Below are 22345 nucleotides of genomic sequence, written 5' to 3' on the forward strand. Positions count from 1 at the left end.
TTTATTTCTGTGAAGGCTGCATCACTCTCTGGACTGGTTTGCACTACTCTTAGTCGGTGATGATGCTCTTCCACAGTGGTGGAGTAAACCAGGATGTGATCACTGATGTTCAGCATCCCAGCCATGCATGAAAGTGTCTTACTGATAGCGCTGGGGACGGTTCGGCTTTTAAGGATATTGCAAAGTTTGGATGTCAATATCTTTGCAATCCCAGGTGCTTGGAAATGTTGTGATATTCCTACTGGCTGGATCCAATACCAATTGTTCTAGTATGTACTGGCAATGATGTCACCTATTGTTGGTCTTAGGTGTATTTCCCAACAGATAACTCTATTGGGCAGTCTCATATCAACAGACAAACAAATAGCCCTTGGTTGCCTGGTTGCTTCTTCTTTGGAGCAACTAGTATGTGTGGTTCCTAGAGGGTGGGTTTTGACTCCTTCTCAATTACCCCTTTTGGGATGGCCATGGCCTCAAGGACATGATAGCAGATGCATTACCTTGCATTTCCACTGCAAAGCACATAATCGGGCATCATCCTAACAATCAGGGCTCTGGGCAAGAAAGTACTCCCACACCCCGACTCCTTCCGGCATCGACTGTCTCACCAAGGGAAGATTTTCTGCCTAAGAACGGAGCTCCATCTGAGCGCACATTAAAAACAAGATGGCGACTGAGAGAAGGAGCCAGTGAGTGGACCAGTGACAAGTGGAAAAGTGAAGTCAGACTTCCCACCATATCCCATAGAGAGGGCGTTACACAAGAAGCCTGCCCAGGAGCAGTGCTTAGGGCCTCCTGCATAACCCCCTTTCAACATTGTAGTGAATCCTAGTTTGTTTTAATGGGATAACAGGAGTTAGCTTAGCCGTAGGCTTGTAAACTTGTGCCCCCGTCACCCAGTGACTTTTAGCCTACTTAGCTTGCTCTGTCTTAGTCCATTTAATTATTTATATCCGTTAAGATGGTGGCCTTGTTTATAGTTAGGCCACTTGTTATGGGTACTATTATCAGTGTCACTGCACCAAGGCGTCAAGATCAAGCACGAAAGACAAACATACAGTAGGCATTCACACTTAGGGATTTTCCCTCTCTATACTTTTGAGGGATTGTTGATATTAATTGCCGTCCCAAGCATGCCTGTTATCTATTGTTTAGGAATACACTTACGTCAGGGGACCTTGTAGATCTGTATAAATACATCACACTTTAGATAGATAATCCGAGGGATTCCGACCAGAGGGCATCGCCACCATCGCTGATACCGATGCTGTAGTCGTCTTGACGCTGACCCAGTCTTCGTGTCCCTGCGGAGTCTGAGATAGAGACCTCATTCCAAGGTAACGAGGGTTGGGGGCTCCTCTCATGGACACGGCATTGGCAGATTAGGTTTAACGAACCCGGCTCTCCTTTTAGGTAGGAGGTTAGACCTATTCTCCTTAGGGTATTAGGGCTTATTCCATCTTATACATATACATATATTTCTTTCATATATTGCACAATGGTGGGGTCTTTATAACAATGACTCTCTTCTTCACAATACTGTTGCTTGGTATATTCATTATCCTAATCATTGCAGTTCATGCAACTTATCACAAATTGCAGTTATGTTGAATAAAAACTATTATAACTTCACTGCATCTGTGTTATTGCCTTTGTATGAGACATAATAAATCTGTGAGAAAAGGGTAATTTCCGTTTAACCACGACAACCCTGAGAGATCTTACTTTGAGTCCATGCGTAAGCGACTGCTACAAATCACCTTTTACTATTTTGTTTCTGGTGAGGTACTGCTAGTAAGCCGGTAAGGTTTGGACAACAGTTACAACTAGTTGTAGGAAGTGACTTAGTCACCTACAAACAAAAGTACTGTCATGCTGAGACCAGCAGTCTTGCTCAGAGCAAGAGTCCAAACTACAACAACATCTGGGCGCTGAGAGTATGGGCATTTGGGACTGGCTGAGCCGTGGAGGAGAAGCCAGTGAATGCAGGGGAGATGGAGACAAAGAGCCCTGACTGACGGGTCTGTAGTGGAAGGGAACAAGTGCTGAGAGGGTTCTTGAAAAGGGAAGGCCGAGGCAGGTGCTGCAGAGCGCCACACTCATGAGCTGGAGTCCCATTGCTCAAGCAGAAAGAAATGCCCGCAGGAATAATCGGACCCATCCTGACTACGGAGCACATCCATGGTGACCACCAGCCGCTTTGAACAAGATACTCAGTGCTTCCCCTCTGTTGTGCCGCACAAAAGTTGAAGCTTGGGGCGATTGACCAGACTACTAGAGCAATAGGCAGCTGAATTATGGAAGGTTTTCAGGGGTGAGGTGGCGGGTGCTCTCCTGTTATAAATTCAGGATACCGTGAGACAAAGAAGAGTTGTCCAAATTTCCATTTGGTGTTGACCTCTCCACCTAGTGAAAAGAGAGGTGGAAGGTCAGATGTAAATCCCTAACGGCCAGGAGGTCCGGACTGGAAAGGGTTGTATCGCTTGACCTGATCAAGAGAGACATTAGGAGACAGTGATCATGGGGTGCAGTGAACTGTGAGTGCCTTGGTTCAGTTCTGATAAGCTGTGTGCTAAGGGGTCAATGAGGAACCCAGACATGGGGAAGAACAAAAATACCCCAGCCAGGTTGGAGATGAAAAGGTACGTAAAGACTCTGCGCAGTGAAAGTGTGGAACCTCAAGGATCATCTCCAGTGGCAGACACCAAAGAACGATCTGCTTCACAGACCGGATCCGACAAGCCATCAAGGACACCAGGTCAGCACTGGAGAGCAAACTGAACGGAATCAAAGTAGGCATCTCCTTAATTCTCCAAGGTTCATGCAAAACAAAGAGGCGCACTGAAGCCGAAACAAGATTCTCATAAATCGAGGATAAATTCTGAAGTTGGAAAACTGACCTAATTCACCTTACTGAAACCTCTTGATGTCTGGAAGAAAGAGCGGAGGAGGCAGAGTAGCGAGCACTCAGAAATAACATGCTCATCGTAGGAATGTCCAAAGGGGGAGGGCTCTTCCGGGTCTTCATTTCCGTTTAAATGGCTCAAAACTTGGATACCAGCTAATTAACTCTATCAAAGTTTCCACATTGAGTGCGCACCTAGGGCCATATGTACTAAATTCAAATTTTGCAGTTCCTAAATAGCGACTCCTTAAAAATCGATATTTAGGAAATGCAAAATGAAATGTTAAAAAATACGGAGTAGGAATCGGTATTAGGAAAATGCTATTTAAGAAATGCTACACCATTCCTTCCAATGGTCCTAAAGGGTCATAGGCACCCCTGGTTATGCATTTCCTAATTTGTGATTTCCTAATAGGAAATCACAAATTAGGAAATGCAATACCAAGGGTACCAAGGCACCCCAAAAACAGGTGGTTTACATACACAAATGACCTAGGGGAATGCGCGCAACACAACTTTAAAAAATGCATTTTGGGTGCATTTTTTAAATTTGCAGATGGTCACCATGGACTTGGAGACAATGGTGATTACATTTCCTAAATAGCCATTTCGCAGTTAGGAAATGCTTTGTAGATGTGCTTTGGAAATCGGAAATAGGAAATCCCTATTTGTGATTTCCTATTTGGGGATCACAAAATGTGATTTTTACTTGGTAGAAATCGCATTTTGCGTTTCCGAAAATGCCTCTGTACATAAGGAAAGGCCATTCAGTATTTATTAACGGACCAAAATTTCGATTCGGTATGTTAAGGAATGCTAAATGCTTTCGTACATCTGGACCCTAGCGCCCTGGTGGCAAGGCTCCCTGCCCCTGGAGTTCTACCCCCGGGAACCATCATTGCTCACTTTCTTAACTATGCGGAGAGATGATCTTACAAGAAGCACATTCCAGAGACTTCTTAATGTTCGAAAATAGGAAAATACTGGTGTTTCCTGACTGCACATCTCTGGTAAAACAGCAGCGCCTTTCCTTCTTGGATTCATGCTATGCGCATCAATTTCATGCTCATGCTTCCACCCAAGCTTTGTGTCAGCTTTCAAAACAAGACATTCTGTTTTCGAAACACAGAAGGTAGCTTGGGACTAGGTAGAGGAGAGTTGCCCACCGAGATGACAGGGTGTTCATACAAGAAATCTCATAGAAGAAGGGAAGGAACCAGGTACCCCCAGAAACACAAACCTAGACAACATGAGAGAGGTGGAAAGAAGCAGACATTTCCAACAAGTGGCAATGAAAAGACAGAGGGCACCTTCAGGGGACAATGGGTAGGGAATACTGATCAGCTACACATGACTTTCCATACACCACAACATAAGCTGCGTTGTACCTGGAAATATGGGTGTGACGAGCATCAGACGTACATTTATAAAACTATAAAGAGTATGCCGGAGGGGTAACTCTGTCACAAACATGACAGATATCCCATCCGCTGTACTACAATTCCATTATATACTATGGAAATCATATTATGGCTGACGGGATATCTGGAACCCCTCTGCCAAACTCTAAATTAGGCCCTAAAACTTCAATTTAACCTAACTTGCAAGTCTAACAGTATGAGGTAAATGATGGGGGATGGACGTCTCTAATGTAATGAAAGTCCCGGGATTTGTAAAGATCTAATCCCAGTATCCAAGGGAAGGGAAAGTCGACTGCTGGTTGAATCCAAAAGCTGTTTTTTTCTTTAAAGGCCGTACAGTTTCTAGGTGGCAGCAGATGCTTCTTGGGGAGAAGTATGGAGTAGGGGTTTGGGGGAGTCAAGGGGTTTCTGTGAACAGACGGCTGGGTGCATAACGTCTTTCCCAGTTTTGGGGTGGTGGGGAATGCTAGAGCTGAGAGAAGAGGAGACGTGAGAGGGGCAGGGGGAGAGGGACATGTTCTCAAAGTCTAACTGTTCAGCTTGTTCTTTGAGTTTCACATACAGCGGAAAGGGTGGGGTGATCAGAAGACTACGATGAAAGTGATAGATTGCACCCATTCTAAAAAAATAATAATCTCCTGGAATATTAATGCGGTGGACAGTAAACTAAAAACAGGGTTGATGTCCCAATACATTTATATGCAGGCCACAAATTTGGCTCAACTGCAAGAAACTTACTTTTTGGGTAATTACTGTAGATGTCTCAATTTGTTGCCCTGGCAGATAACAGACTCCACTTCACACAAGGGCTCAAGAGGAGTAGATATTTTGGCAAGAAAAAAACACATCAGTTTCAGATCAAAAAGACATGGCAAAATGTGGGGATACAAGCTACATGGCATCAAAAACCATTTTATATCCTGATTGTAGACATTCTCCCCACACTGCATCAGACAGTGTTTGATAAACTGGGACCCATGTTCCTTGAAGCAGAGGCCGCATTACATGTAATGGGGGGCGTGGGCTTCAATGACGTGATGGACCGAGCAATGTATAGGACGTCACCCAACCTGCTATGCCCCGTAAGTCTATCCATTAGCACAATTTACCCATGCCATAGGCCTAGAAGACAAATGGAGGACTAAACATTTAAAGACCAAATAATACTCATTCTTTTCAGAAGTCCACAAAACTCTATCTCCTGAGTTCACTATGCATTTGTACCAACAAGTGCCCAGCTCTTTTGGAAGCAGAATACTCAGCTGGAGGAATTTCTGACCATGTCCAACTTAAGATTACACTGGAGGAAAGAATAGGCACTGGAGAGGTACATGGTGGATGGATAGATGGGAACTCCAAGAGAAGGAGGTGGTAACCACGCTTCTGATAGACTCCACACATTATTTTAAAGAGAACACAGAATCCGCAAGCTCACTGAGAGTCCTCTGGAAAGAGTACACAATGGTACTCAGGCACAGGACACCGAATATTATACCCCAGAAAGAAATGCAAAGGAAGTTAAGTTCCTTGAGGGAGAGATTTTGGAACAGAAAAACTGTGCATTGAAACTGGGACACAAGCCCGTCTGCAGTACCTGGAGTCCTTGCGAGAGGAATACCACCCATTAACCCATGACGTAGCCGGACAATATTTTTGAATGACACAACAGAAGTTGTATGAAGTAGAGGGAAAAACAGGTCACCTTTTGGCCTAGCTAAGTAATAGAGAGGAGGCAGATAGATGGGTGGGGGAACTCATTCTTGATGACAAGTGGTGATCGACAATGATAAGGACACAGCACACATATTTGCGCAATACAGTAGCATATTATAGAGAGTATAATTGTAAGAATTGTAGAGGCTTTGTCTATGGGAGGGGAGGACAGTAGACAATATCTAGAGCAGGACATCACACTAATAGAGATATCAGAGAGGCTGGGGCAGATACAAGGTGGTAAGACACCTGGATCCAATGGGATACCAGTAGAATTCTATAAAAGATTGTCTTCGATGTGGGCCCCACCTTATAAATATGTTTAACGAGTCTAAAGAAAGTGGACAACTGACACCAGGCCTTCGTCATGTGATAACTCCAGTAGTTCACAGGAAGGGGAAACAAGGAAATGCACGTGCCTCCGACAGACCAATCTCTTTGTTGAACAGAAAGTGATGGCAATGCGCTTGGTGGAGGTTTTACCGTCTGGTTCATAAGGCCAGGGAGGTTGATGAAGATTAATCTTGGAAGGCTGCATAATTGGATGGATAAGCTGTAAGAGAGATGGAAGCGACTTGCTACAGTAGCACTAGACACTGAAACAGAATTTGACTCTCTTAATTGGGAGTACACCTCCCAGGTCCCAAGAAGTTTTGGAGTCAAAGTTCGGCCAGTGGGTGCTCGTGCTTTACGTGAAGCCCACAGCAGTGGTAAGGGTGAACGGGTGGTCTCCGAGACATTCCTGCTGCAACATGGCACAAAAAAGGGATGCCCTTTGTCGCCTTTGTTCTCTTTATAGAGCCGTGGTGTGCTGGGTTAGAGTGAGGGACAACATCTCTGAATTCATGGAGGTCACAGGGGAACCAGATAAAATATCCCTCTAATCAGACCACATCCTGCTGTAAGCTCGTCAATTATGGAAGTTTGAATGGAGTTCAGGAACTTTGAAAGATGAGCGGGCTGCAAGATAAATTGGGATAAATCGATACTGTATTAATTTAAAGAGTGGGACGGGGTGGAGGATGTGCCTCATGGTCTTGGGGTATCTGTGGTGGGTTTCAGATACTTGGGTATCAAGATTACACAAAGTATATCAGTGTTTCTAGAGAGGAACCTAGAGGTGGACCTTAAGGAGTTTCAAAAAGATGTAGAAATGTTGCGGAAAGCCACGCTCTCATTAACGGGGAGGGTTTCAATATTCAATAGCATCACCCTCCCTAAACTCTGCAAAGATTGGTATATAATGGTGGCATATCTCTACCAGGTATAAGGGTATATTACTGGGCCTCTCAGCTCCAGTTTGTTAATGACTGGGGATACACCTCATGGGTGGTACTTGCAACAAGACTAGAGAGGATCCCAGTGGAAGCACATTTTTACGGGAAGGCGTAGTTAGAACATATTGGGACCCACTCAAGCCACTCTAATCTCTTGGAATAGGCCCACAAATTATTTTTGATGGTAGGATAGATTATCAAGTGAAACCCATCTGTGGAGAGAGAACCAGGCTAAAGGAGGTGAGAAAACAGACTGGGTTCAAAAGATAGGATTCCATCTGAAATTAGAAATTGGGTGACATAGACAAAGCTAAGATATTGTGATCTGCTCCGGGAATCTTAGGCTACTCCAGGCAATGAACTCCTGGAATAGAGTCTGTGCATTATTATACAACTAAAGGCAAAATGTAACTGGACAAGGGATGGCGGTCTCAAGGGTGTACACAAAGGGCCTAATTTAGATGTCGGCAGAGGGGAATACTCCATCACAAAGGTGACTGATATCCTGTCTGGCGTATTACGATCCCATTATATACAATAGGAATCGTAAAATGGAGGATGGGATACCGTCACGTTTGTGCCATGCAAAACGCGCATTGCGATGCACATTCCTATTTTGCGAGTCGGTACTGACTCGCAAAATGGGAATGCAACTCGCAAATAGGAAGGAGTGTTCCCTTCCTATTTGCGATTCGCACCGCGATGCAGAATTGCTGGGTGACCGCGAACACGGTCGCAAAGCAATTCACAGTTAGCACCCATGTGAAGTGGGTGCTAACTCATTCGCAAAAGGGACGGGGTCCCCATGGGACCCCTTCCCCTTTGTGAATGTTGCCAAAAATATTTTTTCCGAGCAGGCAGTGGTCCAATGGACCACTTCCTACTCTGAAAAAATGAAACGAAATGGTTTCATTTTCTCGAGGGTATTGCAACTCGTTTTCCTTTAAGGAAAACGGGCTGCAATATCAAAAAAAAAAACTGCTTTATTGAAAAAGCAGTCACAGACATGGTGGTCTGCTGTCTCCAGCAGGCCACCATACCTGTGAGTGCAGGGAATCACAAGGGGGTCGCAAATTGCCCTTTGACCTGAAAGGTTTACTGACTCAACAAGTTTTTGTACAAGCCTTAAAAGGTCGTCTCTTTGCTGATTGTCTTTGGTTGTAATAAAGATTCAGTGCAATGACCATTGATTTCTGAGCTGTGCTGCTCAAAGGGAATCCTGAGTGTGGATTGTAGATTAATTATTCTTTTGGAGGTAGCACTTGAAACCAGGGAGATGAGAGGTGCAGGATTCTGGATACTCCGCCAGGACCAGGAGGAACCAAGAGCGGGAGATCCTTCTCCCAAGGTAAGTTGAGGTCAAGCGAGGGCCAGGGGCATTGGGCACAGTATTTATAGGCCGCACTCAAGATGGTCGCCAAATCACATGCCTACAGGCAATAAGAGATCACCTATTGCAGTGGTTTTATCAAGCTTGACTCTTAAAAGGTTATTCCTCATCCTGTGGCTTTTCTAATTCTTTGAATCCAATTTGCATGAATTCGTTCATTTACATGGCAGCCCCTATTGTGATAGGAGCCAATTACAGGGAAGCAGGTACTCAGAAACTCAAGCTTTGAGGTGCCCTCGATACGAGGGAGGCAGTTACTTTTGCAATAGCTGCTCACACGCCATATGCCTCTGAGAAGAATTTACCCATGGGTGGAGTTTGAGCCTATAGATGCTGCCTCAGGGCAGTTTCATGCTAACAAAGCTTTAGCACTGCCCCAAGACAAACATAGGATGTTGACTGTGTGCATTGTCTTGGGATGGTGCCACCCGAAAAGGAATGTTACGTTTGGGGAAGTGTATTTGCATGCATTTACACCAGCACACATGGCAAGTCTTTGTTGGCAGTTCTCCCTGAAGTCTTGAACAAACTACAGAACGAGGATGGGGCTGCACCAGCTCTGGACTCAGGAATGAAATTAATGGGGAACTTCTCTACAGCTTCTTTAATCATCCTGAGCTGCATTGAGGAAGAAGCTTTGTTCTGGCTATACGTCAGCGACTGGAAGTAGTCCCAGTTCCAGATGCTGAACTACCAAAAACAATCACAGATGTTTATACCACTCTGGGTTGTATACCTTGAGTACACAAGACTTTAAGCCACATTTAAAACCTAAAAGTGACAGTGAAGGTTTGGGAAAGAGAAACCTGCAACGAAAGGGAAGAAGAAACAGGGAGAGAGCACAAAGGTGGTCTGTATTTCGGGAATCTAGTAGGGTTGGGTATAATTTAGGGTCAGCAATAAAATTTAAAAACTGGAACTGTATCAGTATTCTGGTATCCGCTCTCCATGTTCTTTTCAGGACACTGATAGAAAAGGAGAAGCAGAACGTCAGGCTGAAGTCATCGCAAAGAGGGAACAGAAAGACTCTAAGACTCCAGATAAGAAGAAGAAAGTAACAGCACTTTCTGAAATATGCTGATACAACTACAGATTCTCCTGCAAGACAGGATTTGGGCAAGAGTGCTTTTAGACAGCGCAGCAGAAGTCGCAATAGTTCATCAGGATCTCCAGAGGTTTCTGGTGGCAAGTCCAACTGATGTGTTAATGAGAGTTGGAACTCCATATAAGCATTTAAATCCTCCTGTACGGTTAATGACTTGGAAATACAGATTGAAGGGGATATACTACGCATTATTAAACCAGTCTTCTGGCCGTATTTATCTGAAGTTTAGGAAATCATAAAAGCTGAAGATGACAGTCCTCCAGTCCCTATTAGGGAAGCGCCCAGGGGGGTGGAGGAAGTTATAAAGTTAGCTTTTTTCCCATAGTACCGGATGACATCAGGGATCAGTGAAATGGCTGTAAGACAGGCTCCGGCCTTATGCAGAAACCAAGCGGAGTAGAATAAACACTCATGACATTCCCTTACGCAGTGAAATTCAAGCGCAGGGACAATATCCTCAGCAGCAAAATGTGGTATAAAAGCAATATTAGACCAATTGCAATATGACTGAATATTAACACCTTGTCTTTCCCCTTTTTCCCACCCCCAAACCTGATGGATCCTGTAGGATAGTTTTAGACTATAGCTATTTAAACTCACAAACGTGAACATATGCAAACTAATGAGGTGCAAAATTCACATAGAACGGGTTTAATGATGAACCTGGTGCGGAAACAATACAAAACGACCCTGGGAATGTCCAATGGGGGGTTTCAGTCAAAATATAGTGCCCGAAAGAAGTGAGTTTCTAAGGTCCTTTCATTTCCATGGAGTGCAGTTCTCATTTTGATGCTTGCCTGTGTGCTCTAAGAACAGCTGTGACTTATCCTTAGCACCCACTATGGGGATCTTACAACCAGATCCCAAGGTATTATAATGTATTGATAATATTTATCATACTGATGATGATTTAGACATACACCAAACTAGGGTGGGCAAAATTCTAAAACTATTAACATCACACGATCACAAGATTAACTTTAAAAAGATGACCGGGACCCTCTTCAGATACAAGTTATCAATGAGGGCAATGGTTTAGCTTCTGATTTCCTTCAGCAGGGTACAGACTTCTGACATACTAAATAAGTTGCACTCCCTGCTGGGGTTTCTTAACTTTGAACATACTTACTTTCCTCACTCTGTTGAGCGAGTTAAGCCCTTGTATGACTAGAGTTCTCCCACACTTTCAGCAAAACAAAGGGCACAAGCACAATTATATCATGTGTGCTTTGTAAGCAGACATAATAGAGACAAAATATTTACAATCTAGGGACAGTAAGACCAGTCTAGTGCTCCGAATCATACCAAGCCAGTCAGGTTACACTTATGTGACCTACAATGAGGGACAGACCGTTCCTATAACATACAGTGTATTGTCCAGCCAAAACACGTTTGCTTCCACTGAAAAGACTCTGACAGATGTGGAAACAGCTATCTTGAAGGAGTGCAGTGGATGTTAAGTTTGATCCCACTCTTCGTACACAAGCTTTTCTCTAATATGAACAGAATTGCACTCAGACCCCAAAAGCCTTACCCATTGAATATTATCAGAGTGTGTTAAAAATGGGAATCTATAGTTGGCAGTGGCTTGCACCCTGTCCAAGTAGGGACTCTTCTTCCTAGTCAAGATAAGGGAGTCACACACCTAAGATAACCCCAACCCCTGCTCACCCCCTTTGTAGCTTGGCACAAGCAGTCAGGCTTATCTCAGAAGCAATGTGTATCACAATTGCACATAACACACAGTAATACAGTGAAAACATGCCAGTTTAAGAAAAATAGCCAATATTTTTCCATGTAAAACAAGACCAAAATGAGAAAAATCCAACATACAGTATTAAAGGTATGAATGTTGCTAGAATAAACTTAAAAATACAGTTCCTTGAAGTCGATAGCTCCGTCTGGGGCTATCAAGGCATCATGAACAACAAATTCAACAGTTCAGGCAGACCACAAGTTCGCGGGCCAGCTACGGCGTCGGGAAGATGAGCAAACAGTACCTTGGAAATGTAAGGTGTTGCGATCCCTGAAATGAGATCCGAAATGTGGTGTCGCTGGCGTCGGCAGGGATCAGTCCGGAGGTTGGTGCAGGGGTCGCTGGGCCCTTGAAGTCACACGTGTTGCATATCGAACTCCGCGATGATGACGAAGTCAGCAGTGCGAAGCAGGATGATGCCACGGGTGGTGCCAGCAAGTTACGGTGCAGGCAGGGGCTCTGGGATGGTGTCCTGCAGCGGCAGCAATATCAGAGCTGCGGTGTGAAGCATGGCAGTGCGACGTGCGGTGTATCCAGGTTGCTGTGCAGGCAGCGGTAACGTCATCTCTGAAGTGCGGTTGTCCGTAGGCCCAAGGCTGTGGTGCTTCATGCGGTGCCCACGGGTCACAGTGCAAGCAGTCTCATCTGTTGACGATACTGGAGTCAATGTCGCTGGCCTCAGTAGCCCGGGGCTGTTGTGCGGGACAGGTGGATGCTTTGTGTACCTCACGAGCGGTGCCCACAGGTCACAGTGCAGACAGCGGCGTCGGTGCCAGCATAGAGCGGTGTCATCCATACCAGAGCTGCAGTGTGAAGCGAGGCGATGCGACGTGCATGGCCACAGGTCACGGTGCAGGCAGCGGCATCGTTGACCACATTGTGGTGTTTTTTCTTCTGTTGCAGCACAAAACGCATAGTTCTCAGTGCTGTAGGAAGATGAACTTGAATTCTTTTGTGTCCCTGAGACTTTCAACAGGAGGCAAACTCTACTTCAAGTCCTTGGAGAAACTTAACAAGCAGGATACACAGCAAAGTCTAGTGTTTGTCTTCTCCAAAGCAGAAGCAGCAACTGCAGGCCAACCCAGCAAAGCACACACAGCAAAGGGACAGTACTCCTCCTCTCAGCTCTTCAGCTCTTCTCTTTGGCAGAGGTTCCTCTTGATCCCAAAGTGTTCTGAAAGTCTGGGGTTTTGGGTCCACTACTTATATTCATTTCTGCCTGTGAAGTAGGCAAACTTCAAAGGAAAGTCTCTGTTGTTCACAAGATCCTGCCTTGCCCAGGCCTGGCTCCAGATGCACTCCAGGGGGTCAGAGACTGCATTGTGTGAGGACAGGCACAGCCCTCTCAGGTGCAGGTGTCAGCTCTTCCCTCCCACTCTAACTCAGGAAGACCCATCAGGATATGCAGTACACAACTCGGATCTCTTTGTGTCACTGTCTAGAGTGAATTCACAACCAGGCTACCTGTCAGTCTGACCCAGACGTGGATTCAGCAGCCAAGCAGAGACACAGAATGGTTAAGCAAGAAAATGCCCACTTTCTAAAAGTGTCATTTTTAAACTGACAATCTAAAAACCAACTTCACTAAAATATTTATTTTTAAATGGTGAGTTCAGAGAACCCAAACTCTGCATCTCTATCTGCTCCCAATAGAAAATTACACTTAGGAATAATTTAAATGCAATCCCCATGTAAACCTATGGGAGAGATAGGCCTTGCAATAGTGAAAAATGTATTGGGCAGTATTTCACTATCAGCACATGTAAAACACAGTAGTACATGTCTTACCTTTTAAATACACTGCACCTTGCCCATGGGCCTGCCTAGGGTCAACCTTAGGGGTGACTTTCATTTAGTGAAAGGGAAGGTTTGGCCCTTGCAAAGTGGGTGCACTTGCCAGTTCGCAATGGCAGCACACAACTGCACACACAGACACTGCGGTGGCAGGTATGAGACATGTTTATAGTCTATTCATGTGGGTGGCACAATCAGTGCTGCAGGCCCACTAGTAGCATTTGACTTACAGGCCCTGGGCACACACGGTGCATAATACTAGGGACCTACTAGTAAATCAAATATATCAATCACCAGTACAATTTAGACAGAGAGCATATGCACTTTAGCACTGGTTAGTAGTGGTAAAGTGCCCAGAGTCCTAGAGCCAACAAAAACAGGTCAGAAAAAATAGGAGGAATGCAACAAAAAGTTTGGGGATGACCCTGCAAAAAGGGCTAGGTCCAACAGAGTGTATTGTATATTGATGGCTCTGCTCAACAAGCGGTAGGAACAAAATATAAGTACTCCTGTGCGGTAGTGCAAAGTGTAGTGAAAAATTGTGAATTCCGTCCGCAGCGCAACCACACTAAAATCTTATGTGACAGCACTAGACAACATGCAGAATTTCATGTCCTATTACTTGCATTACAGAAGGCTGACCCATCAGTTCCTGTACTATTTGTATCTGATTGATCTTTCTGGATGCAAGGGTACAATGTTCACCTGCAACACTGGCACTTGAATAGATTCAGGGATTCAAAGGGAAAGTCTATTGTTAGAAATGGGGTCTCAAGTTGGCAGTTAATTTACACCTTGTCCAATTAGGGACCCTCACTCTAGTCAGGGTAAGGGAGTCACAGACCTAAATTAACCCCTGCTGCTCACCCCCTGGGTAGCTTGACATGAGAAGTCAGACTTATCTCAAAGGCAATGTGTAAATTATGTGCACACACACACACAGTAACAAAGTAAAAACACCACAAAAGTACTGAACGCCAATTTAGAAAAATAGCCAATATTTATCTGAGTTAAACAAGAGCAAAACTACAAAAATAAAACATACACAAGTAGAGATATCACTTTTTTAAGGTTTAAAAGAGTCTTAACCCTGAAGAATTAAAGGTTGTATCCCTATAACATACAGTACCTTAGAAGCGCCAAGAAAAATAAAGGCAATGCGGGATGCAAAGGAAGTGATGCATCACAAAAGCCAGCGATGTGTTGATTTGGATGGGTGATGAGTCAATTCTTTTCCTGCCGGATCAGTGATGCGTTGATGCTTTTCCCCGTGGATGGACGATGCGTGGATTCTTTTCCCACTGGACTAGTGATGCGTCAAATCCTTCTTGTGATGCAGCGTTGCTGGAGAGAAAGGATGCTCGGAGGCGGTGTGTATATAATTCAGACGCACAGCGAAAAGGAATCCACACTGAACAAAGGGATGCATCAAGTCTTGCAGCTCCGTGACAGGCACTGCATCGATTTTTCAGCCTTGGTACAGGCGCTGCATCGATTTTCTCTTCAGCTCACACGTTTCTTTTTCCCAGGACCCAGGGACTGGATTTGGCACCATGTGGCAAGTCAGAACTCTTAGCAGAAGAGTCCAGGCACTGGCAGATGATGTCTTTGATATCCCTGAGACTTCTTAACAGGAGGCAAGCTCGGTTCAAGCCCTGGGAGAACATTCTAAAGCAGGACATAGAAAGCAGAGTCTAGTCCTTTCACTACCAGGGCAGAAGCAGCACACATCAGGCCAGCACAGCAAAGCAACATGCAGAATGTCAGTTCCTCCTACATCATCCAGCTCTTCTTCCTGGCAGAATATCCTCAGTCTAAAGTGCTCTGAAGTTGTTGGGTCAGCAGTCCAATACTTATACTCATTTCTGCCTTTGAAGTAGGCAAACTTCAAAGGGAACTCTTTGTAGTGCAAAAGACCATGCCTTTCCTGCCCTGGCCCCAGACACACTCCAGGGGGTTAGAGGATACTTTGGGACAGGCACAGCCCCATTTAGGTGCAAGGGTCAGTTCCTCCCACCACTCTAGCCCAGGAAGACCCATCAGGATGTGCAGGGCACACCTCAGCTCCCTCTTTGTGACTGTCTAGAGTGAATTCACAAATAGCGAACTGTCATCCTGACCCAGACAAGTATTCCACAGCCAGTCAGAGGCACAGAATGGTTAAGCAAGAAAATGCCAACTTTCTTAAAATGCCTTTTTCAAAACCCACTTCACCAAAAGATGTATTTTTAAATTGTGAGCTCAGAGACCCCAAACTCCACATCTCTGTTTGCTCCCAATGGGAAATGACACTTAAAAGGTTTTTCAAGGCAATTCCCATGTTAACCTATGGGAGAAATAGGCCTTGCGATAGTGAAAAACAAATTTGGCAGTTTTTCACTATCAGGACATGTAAACCAGACCAGTATATGTCCTACCTCTTAAATACACTGCATTCTGCCCATGGTGCTGCTTTGCGCCAACCTTAAGGGTGACTAACATATAGTAAAAGGGAAGGTTTAGGCTTAGCAAGTCTTTGGGATGTGGAGGACTCAGGTCTGGGAGTCTCTGGAGTACTCTTTGATGCAGGCTGTCTGGGACAATGTAGGACAGGTCCAGAGGGTCATTTAGAAATGTGAACTGGCAGTTCCAAACTGTCTTCACAGACACTGCAGTGGGAGGTCTGAGACATGTTTACCGGGCTACTCATGTGGGTAGCATAATCAGTGCTGCAGGTCCCCTAGTAGCATTTGATGTACAGGCCTCGGACAACCTCTGGTGCACTTTACTAGGGTCTTACTAGTAAATCATATATGTCAATCATAGAGAAACCAATCACCCATGCAATTTAGACAGAGAGCACTTGCACTTTAGTACTGGTCAGCCGTGGTAAAGTGCAGGTCAGAACAAATAAGAGGAAGGAGGCAAAACATTTGGGGATGACCCTGCAAAAAGGGTCAGGTCCAACACCTATTGAGAATAAACAGTTCTAGGGGGTAGGTTAGCTGTCTTACAAAATAATCTTGCATTGGTCCATGTCAGGCACACTTTGGTCAATCAGAGTGACAGGTGTCACGCCAAAGGTGTGGTCGACTAATCTGCTAGGACTGCAATTCAGACTGTTAGAGTAGCAGCCCTTACCAGATCTCAGATGAAGATTGACCCAGATATTTTAACAGCTGCACATCCAACTAAACAAGGTATAAATCTTCCAGTAGGTGTTCCTCCTAAATATCCCTACACCCTTAATTCAGACAACACTCCTGTAGTTACTCTACCAGAACTGGGAAACAGGATAATTCCTAATAAGTTCTCCATTTTAGGTGTAAGCAAGGAAGCACATGAGGGATTGGCATCGGCCCATGCTGGGGTTAAAGTAACTGTAGCAATGCAACAGTATCGCCACTGGTTGCTTTGTTTATATAAACAGTCTACAGATTATGTCAGACTGTTAGAGGCTGGGAATTGGTAGGGGTAAGTACACACTTACCACCAGCAATATACACCCAACACAGGGTTGTGGTCAGTCAAGGTCCCACAAAGTAGCTCCTGGCTCAGCCCCTGGTAGCTTGGCAACGAGCAATCAGGCTTAACTCAGGAGACAGGTACGTAAAGCATTTAAATACACCAAACAGTAAATAAGTCAGACACAACACACAATAAAAATCCCACACACTTTATAAAAATAGTAAATATGTTTATCGTTAAAATTACACGGAAATGACAAAAATCCAAAATAGGAAACCAGAGATATGAATTTGTAAAGATTAAGAGTAAAACTAGAGCTTAGAAGCAAATAGCGCTTAAAGGGAAGGTTGCACTGGATCGGGACACAGTCAAGAGTTCCAGCCGCCTGCAATGTCACACTTTACACTTACTTCCAGAAGTGTTTCATGATGCAGGAAAGTGGTCCACAATCCCAATCCAAGGTTCCAGAATCTCTGAGTTGCTCCTTGGTATGTTGGTACTACAATTCCCACAATGCACCTGGCCAAATGCTTGTAAGTCCACTGGACACACTCCAGGCCGGGGACTTTTGTGGAAGTTGGTACACTCCTGAGTCCTTCTTGAAGTAAGGCAGAGTCTATGGGCTGTTGTTCCAGTGTGCAACAGGAGCAGCAATTCAGTGTGTAGTCCTCTGGGTTGTAGACTAGGGTTCCAGCAGGGCAGTCCTTCTACTTCTTGTGGTTTCAGGCAGCAGAAATGAATTCCAATACTGATCAGCCGCTTTTATTCAATCATCTTGGGGGACAGTCTGTGGGCACTCCTGTCCAATGAGCTGCAGGACGCCACCCAGAGGTATGACAGCTTCCTCCAAAGTGTGGCATCTTTTTGTCCCATAAAGCACTGCATTTTAACATTCCAAGATGGTGGATTCCTCTCCAAAGGAGCAAGACCTGGCTAAACAAACCCCCTGGTGTAGCTCATTTCCATCAACTCCTCCTCTGGACATCTGCAAGTTCCTTCTACCGGTGGAGTACAGGGGTGAGAGGGCAGGCCTGGTTACATTACTTTCTGACTGGTATCCTTTGGAATCCTCAGCTTGCTTCACTGAGCCTCCTTTCCTGCCTGGTTCTCCATCTGCCTACATCCCCCATCAGCTAACCTCTGCTCAGGGCAGGCCACTTATCACCTCATCAAAGCAGCCTGGCTAATCCTGTTAGGGCTGACCAATCAGGAGAAACCCCTAGCAGGCTGCAATTTGGCTTACAGAACAGAAAGTCTAATAGCTTCTTTTCTGTATAAATTATGATAAATTCAACTATGGCAAATTGTTGCATTAATTATTACCATTAATTTGGGTCCACTTGATATTTTCATTGCCTTAGTTAAGCTTATGAAATATATTTCCATCATAGGCTATAGAGCTGACTTTCTACAATCAGGGAAAATGAAAAGGCACAGTTTTTCCCTCACTAGGGCATATACAACATAATTTATATTGTCCCTGCTTATAGTTACATGACACTCCACCCCTGGTGCACCTAGGGGAGACCTTGGGGGTGACATATGTAAAAATAAGGTAGATTATTACTTTGGAAGTACTTTTAATTCCAAATTTGAATTTGCATTAATTTTACATTTTAAAGACAGACTGCAATGCAGGGCTGCCTTTAAAAATGACAGTAGGCACTCAGCAGTGCACACTAAGTGCAGAAAATCTACTGCGACTCTAAACTTTCCTGCCCTATTATATTACAGGGTCTGTCATTGCCAATTGGAATTATAACATTGTATAATTTCACCATATACCTTTTATTCACAGCAATCCCCATGGGACTTTTAAGCACAGCCCAGGTTACAGACAGGGTCAGTTACCATCAGTATTAGACAGAAACAAGGGGTGAACATGCTAAAAGGGTGACTTTCTCACACAGACAATATGTTACTTGCCAAGAGATCAAACCATCTACTATTAACAGATCCTTGCCAACTTCTCTCACAGTCCCCAACATCCTGTTCAGAGAGATTTATTTGGACCATATCGGCTCAATGATTCTTTTAACTGATACAAGTATACATTGGTAGCAATTGATTCATGTTCTTGATTCTTATTGGTATGGCCACAGAGAAATGCAAGTGCTTTGGCAGTGAAAGGAGCAGTTCATTTATTTCCTTCAGGTAATGGTTCTGTGTTCGCTTCCAAAGCTAACAGGGGTGCTATCTCAGCTCCAGGAGTTTGTCTGCAATTCAGCAACCTGTTTAGAGCTGAGTCCAATGGGTTAGTTGAGCATGATAATGGCATGATAAAACAAACCCTTGCTGCTAGGGTACTAAGTTCAGGTCTTAGTCGGTACCATAGTCTGTATGCAGTCCAGAGAGTATTAAATAACTTGTCTAGCAAGTATTGGGAGGCTGCACTCCATACGGGGTTCTCTTCAGAGTTCCTATGTGCTTGCCTGGCCTAGATAATCCTGGGAAGGTACCGAAGAATAGTTTGACCTGGACATTTTTTTTTATGTCTTACAGAGCATCTAAGAGGTTGGAAACAAGCTGTTTAAAGTTTACCATTCTGAGAAAACCACCTGCAAAGAGAAGATCGTAACAACTGCTGACAAATGGGTCCCTCAAGTAAGGGATCTAGTCCAAGAACAGATCCACAACAAGGAAGCTTTTGAGGTCCTCTGGATAAAAGGCAAAAGAACTGTCATCCTGCCTCCTTTGGTTCAAGGAGAAACAGACAGGTGTTCTTCAATCATGTGATGAAACCCTATGTGGCCAACTCTCTACAGCAGACCATCATGGACACCAAGAAAGATCCAGAGTAGAACCTCTCAACCTCTCCCTACTCTGAAAGCACTATGCCTTGAAGAGAGCAGTAACATCAACTGCTTAGGTATCCAAACGGGGATATTTGGGCATGCTATGTTTCCAACTTTACAGAGAGCAATGGGTTTCTCAGATGAATCTGATGCTACTGTCACTACAGTTGCAATTCTTCAACGCAACTCCATGGTTTATCATGAATCACCACCAGAATCAACCAGTCAACATTAATTGAGATGCTGCCTTTTCGAAAAATAAAGATTTATGAGGATGACTCCTTTAAGATAGATGGCTTAAGAGAGGAACTTTTCACCACACTCCAAAATCACTTTACACCAAAGATTTCTTCTTGCTTATAACTGGTTTCATGACAAATACTTGATCCTACTATGGTCCTATGCTTTGACCACTCTACGAGTGCTTCTTTTAATCTCGTGGCTGACAACCACGATCATCATTCTTCTGCTAATGAATAGACATTTCGTCCCTGAAAGAACTATTGCACAACCTGCAGTTCATGAACTGCAACCACATCTTTCATCCTACTGAGCTTGAAGAGATCTCTTCATGGCACACATCACAGTGTTTCCTGTGCCTGAGGGCATAGCTAGGGAAAAGATTCCTTATCAGATCATGGAAACTACTGAGACATTACAATGACCATATGTTTTGAAAGTTTCAATCAATGACAGTGTTATTCCTGGTTCTATTTCAGGTGAGTAGGATACAGAAACTGTAAAACGAATGATGTGTCATTTACAGCACATACCACTTTGAACAATAAAGATCCTTATTTGAATACATCAAATTATAAAGAAATGTATTGTTATCATCACTATCCACACTACTACATACATAGAACTAGTTATCCTCGGGAAGCATACAATTACGCGCCTCTTAATAGTCACCCAAACTTCGTGAAGAAATTTCCTTATTTTCAGAGCGAGGATAGGTCATATCACCCAGCTTTCTATTTTCACAAAGTCCACAACAACTTCAGAAAAATGTAATCACCACTAACAAGCTGACGTATTCAAAGAAATGTAGTCAGAATTTGACTATACATGTATGTTAGACTTTGCATCCTTGGCGTGGTCTCCCTAACTTTTTGCCTATGTTTCCCAGGCTGTTGATGTGTGCTGGACTCTGTTTTTGCTGTTTTTGATACTCTGGGCACTTTACCACTGCTATCTAGTGCTAAAGTGCAAGTGCTCCTATGTAAAATGTATGTGTAATTGGCTTTCCATGATTGGCATATTTGATTTACTAGTAAGTCCCTAGTACAGTGCACTAGAGGTGCCCAGGGCCTGTAAATCAAATGCTACTAGTGGGCCTGCAGCACTGGTTGTACCACCCACATGAGTAGCCCTGTAAACATGGCTCAGACCTGCTACTGCAGTGTCTGTGTGTGCAGTTTTAAACTGCCAATTTGACTTGGCAAGTATACCAACTTGCCAGGCCTAAACCTTCCCTTTTTATACATGTAAGGTACCCCTAAGCTAGGCCCTTGGTAGCCTCATGGGCCGGGCGCAGTGTATCTTAAAGGTGGGACATGTACTTATGTGTTTTACATGTCCTGACAGTGAAATACTGCCAAATTCAGTTTTCACTGTTGCAAGGCCTATCTCTCTCATAGGTTAACATGTGGGCTGCCTTTAAATATTATTAAAGTGCAAATTCCCTTTGGGAGCTAATAGAAATATGGAGTTTAGGGTCTCTGAACTCACAATTTAAAAATACATCTTTTGGTAAAGGTTGCTTTTAGACTGTGTGTTTAAAAATGCCACTGGAGAAGTGTGGCACAATTGTTAGAGCGGCAGACCCTGATACAGAGGTCTGGCCCAGGACCAGGGTTCAATTCCCTCCTTGGCAGCTCTTGGGTTCAATTCCCTTGGACCAGACAATTCTCGCCTCAGTGCCTAATCTAATTGATGGGTCCTACTCTGTAACTCTGGGCAATAGCTTGCTTAATCTCCACAATGACCCTGACAGCGCTTGGATGCCTGGCTTCACCCTGAGGGTTGCCCAGGAGTGGGTGCCTCACAGGGAAAAGCCAGGAGGGATTCCACAGCGGTATGCGTACAGTGCCTTGAGACCCTAACAGGTGGTTAGTGTGCTATACAAGTGCACAGTTTACATTTAGAAAGTAGGCATTTTCTTGCTTAAAGCATTCTGTGACTCTGCCTGTTTGTGGATTTCCTGTCTGGGTCAGTTTGACAGTTGGGCTGTTTGCACCTTTCCTCTAGACAGTGACACAAAGGGAGCTGGGGTGTAGCCTGCTATCCTGATGAGCCATCTGTGCTGGGAGGGAGGGGAAGAGTGGTCACTCACACCTGAAAGGGCTGTGTCTGCCCTCACAAAATGCAGTCTCCAACCCCCTGGTTTGTGTCTGGGGCCTGGTCTGGGCAAGGCAGGATCTTGAAAACAACAAAGACTTCTCTTTGAAGTAGGCCTACTTCCAAGACAGAAAGGAGTACAAGAAGAGGACCCAAAACCCCCAAAAATCAGATCACTTCTGGAATCAAGAGGAACCTCTGCCAAGGAGAAGAGCTCAAGAGCTGAGGCGAAGTGCTGCCCCTGCCTGTGACTGTGCTTTTTGGGCTATTCTGTAGTTGCTGCTTCTGCCTGTGAAAGGGGACAAAGACTGGGCTTTATTGTGCATTCCTGCTTGAGAATAATCTCCAAGGGCTTGAACTGAGCTTGCCTTCTGTTTTTGAAGTCTCAAGGCCATCAAAGAC

General features: G+C 44.4%; 1 protein-coding gene across 1 annotated transcript in view; it reads left to right on the forward strand.

Annotated features, from left to right (window-relative positions):
* The window catches only part of LOC138296924 (zinc finger protein 11-like), a 363057-nt gene that overhangs the window by 113937 nt on the left and 226775 nt on the right, over nt 1-22345 (forward strand). Inside the window, exon 5 of the mRNA XM_069236445.1 lies at nt 9668-9760. Within this exon, the coding sequence (XP_069092546.1) occupies nt 9668-9760 (93 nt within the window). The remainder of the gene's footprint in view (nt 1-9667; nt 9761-22345) is intronic.

The sequence above is a fragment of the Pleurodeles waltl genome, chromosome 5 (genome assembly GCF_031143425.1).
Source record: "Pleurodeles waltl isolate 20211129_DDA chromosome 5, aPleWal1.hap1.20221129, whole genome shotgun sequence".
Classification (NCBI taxonomy): domain Eukaryota; kingdom Metazoa; phylum Chordata; class Amphibia; order Caudata; family Salamandridae; genus Pleurodeles; species Pleurodeles waltl.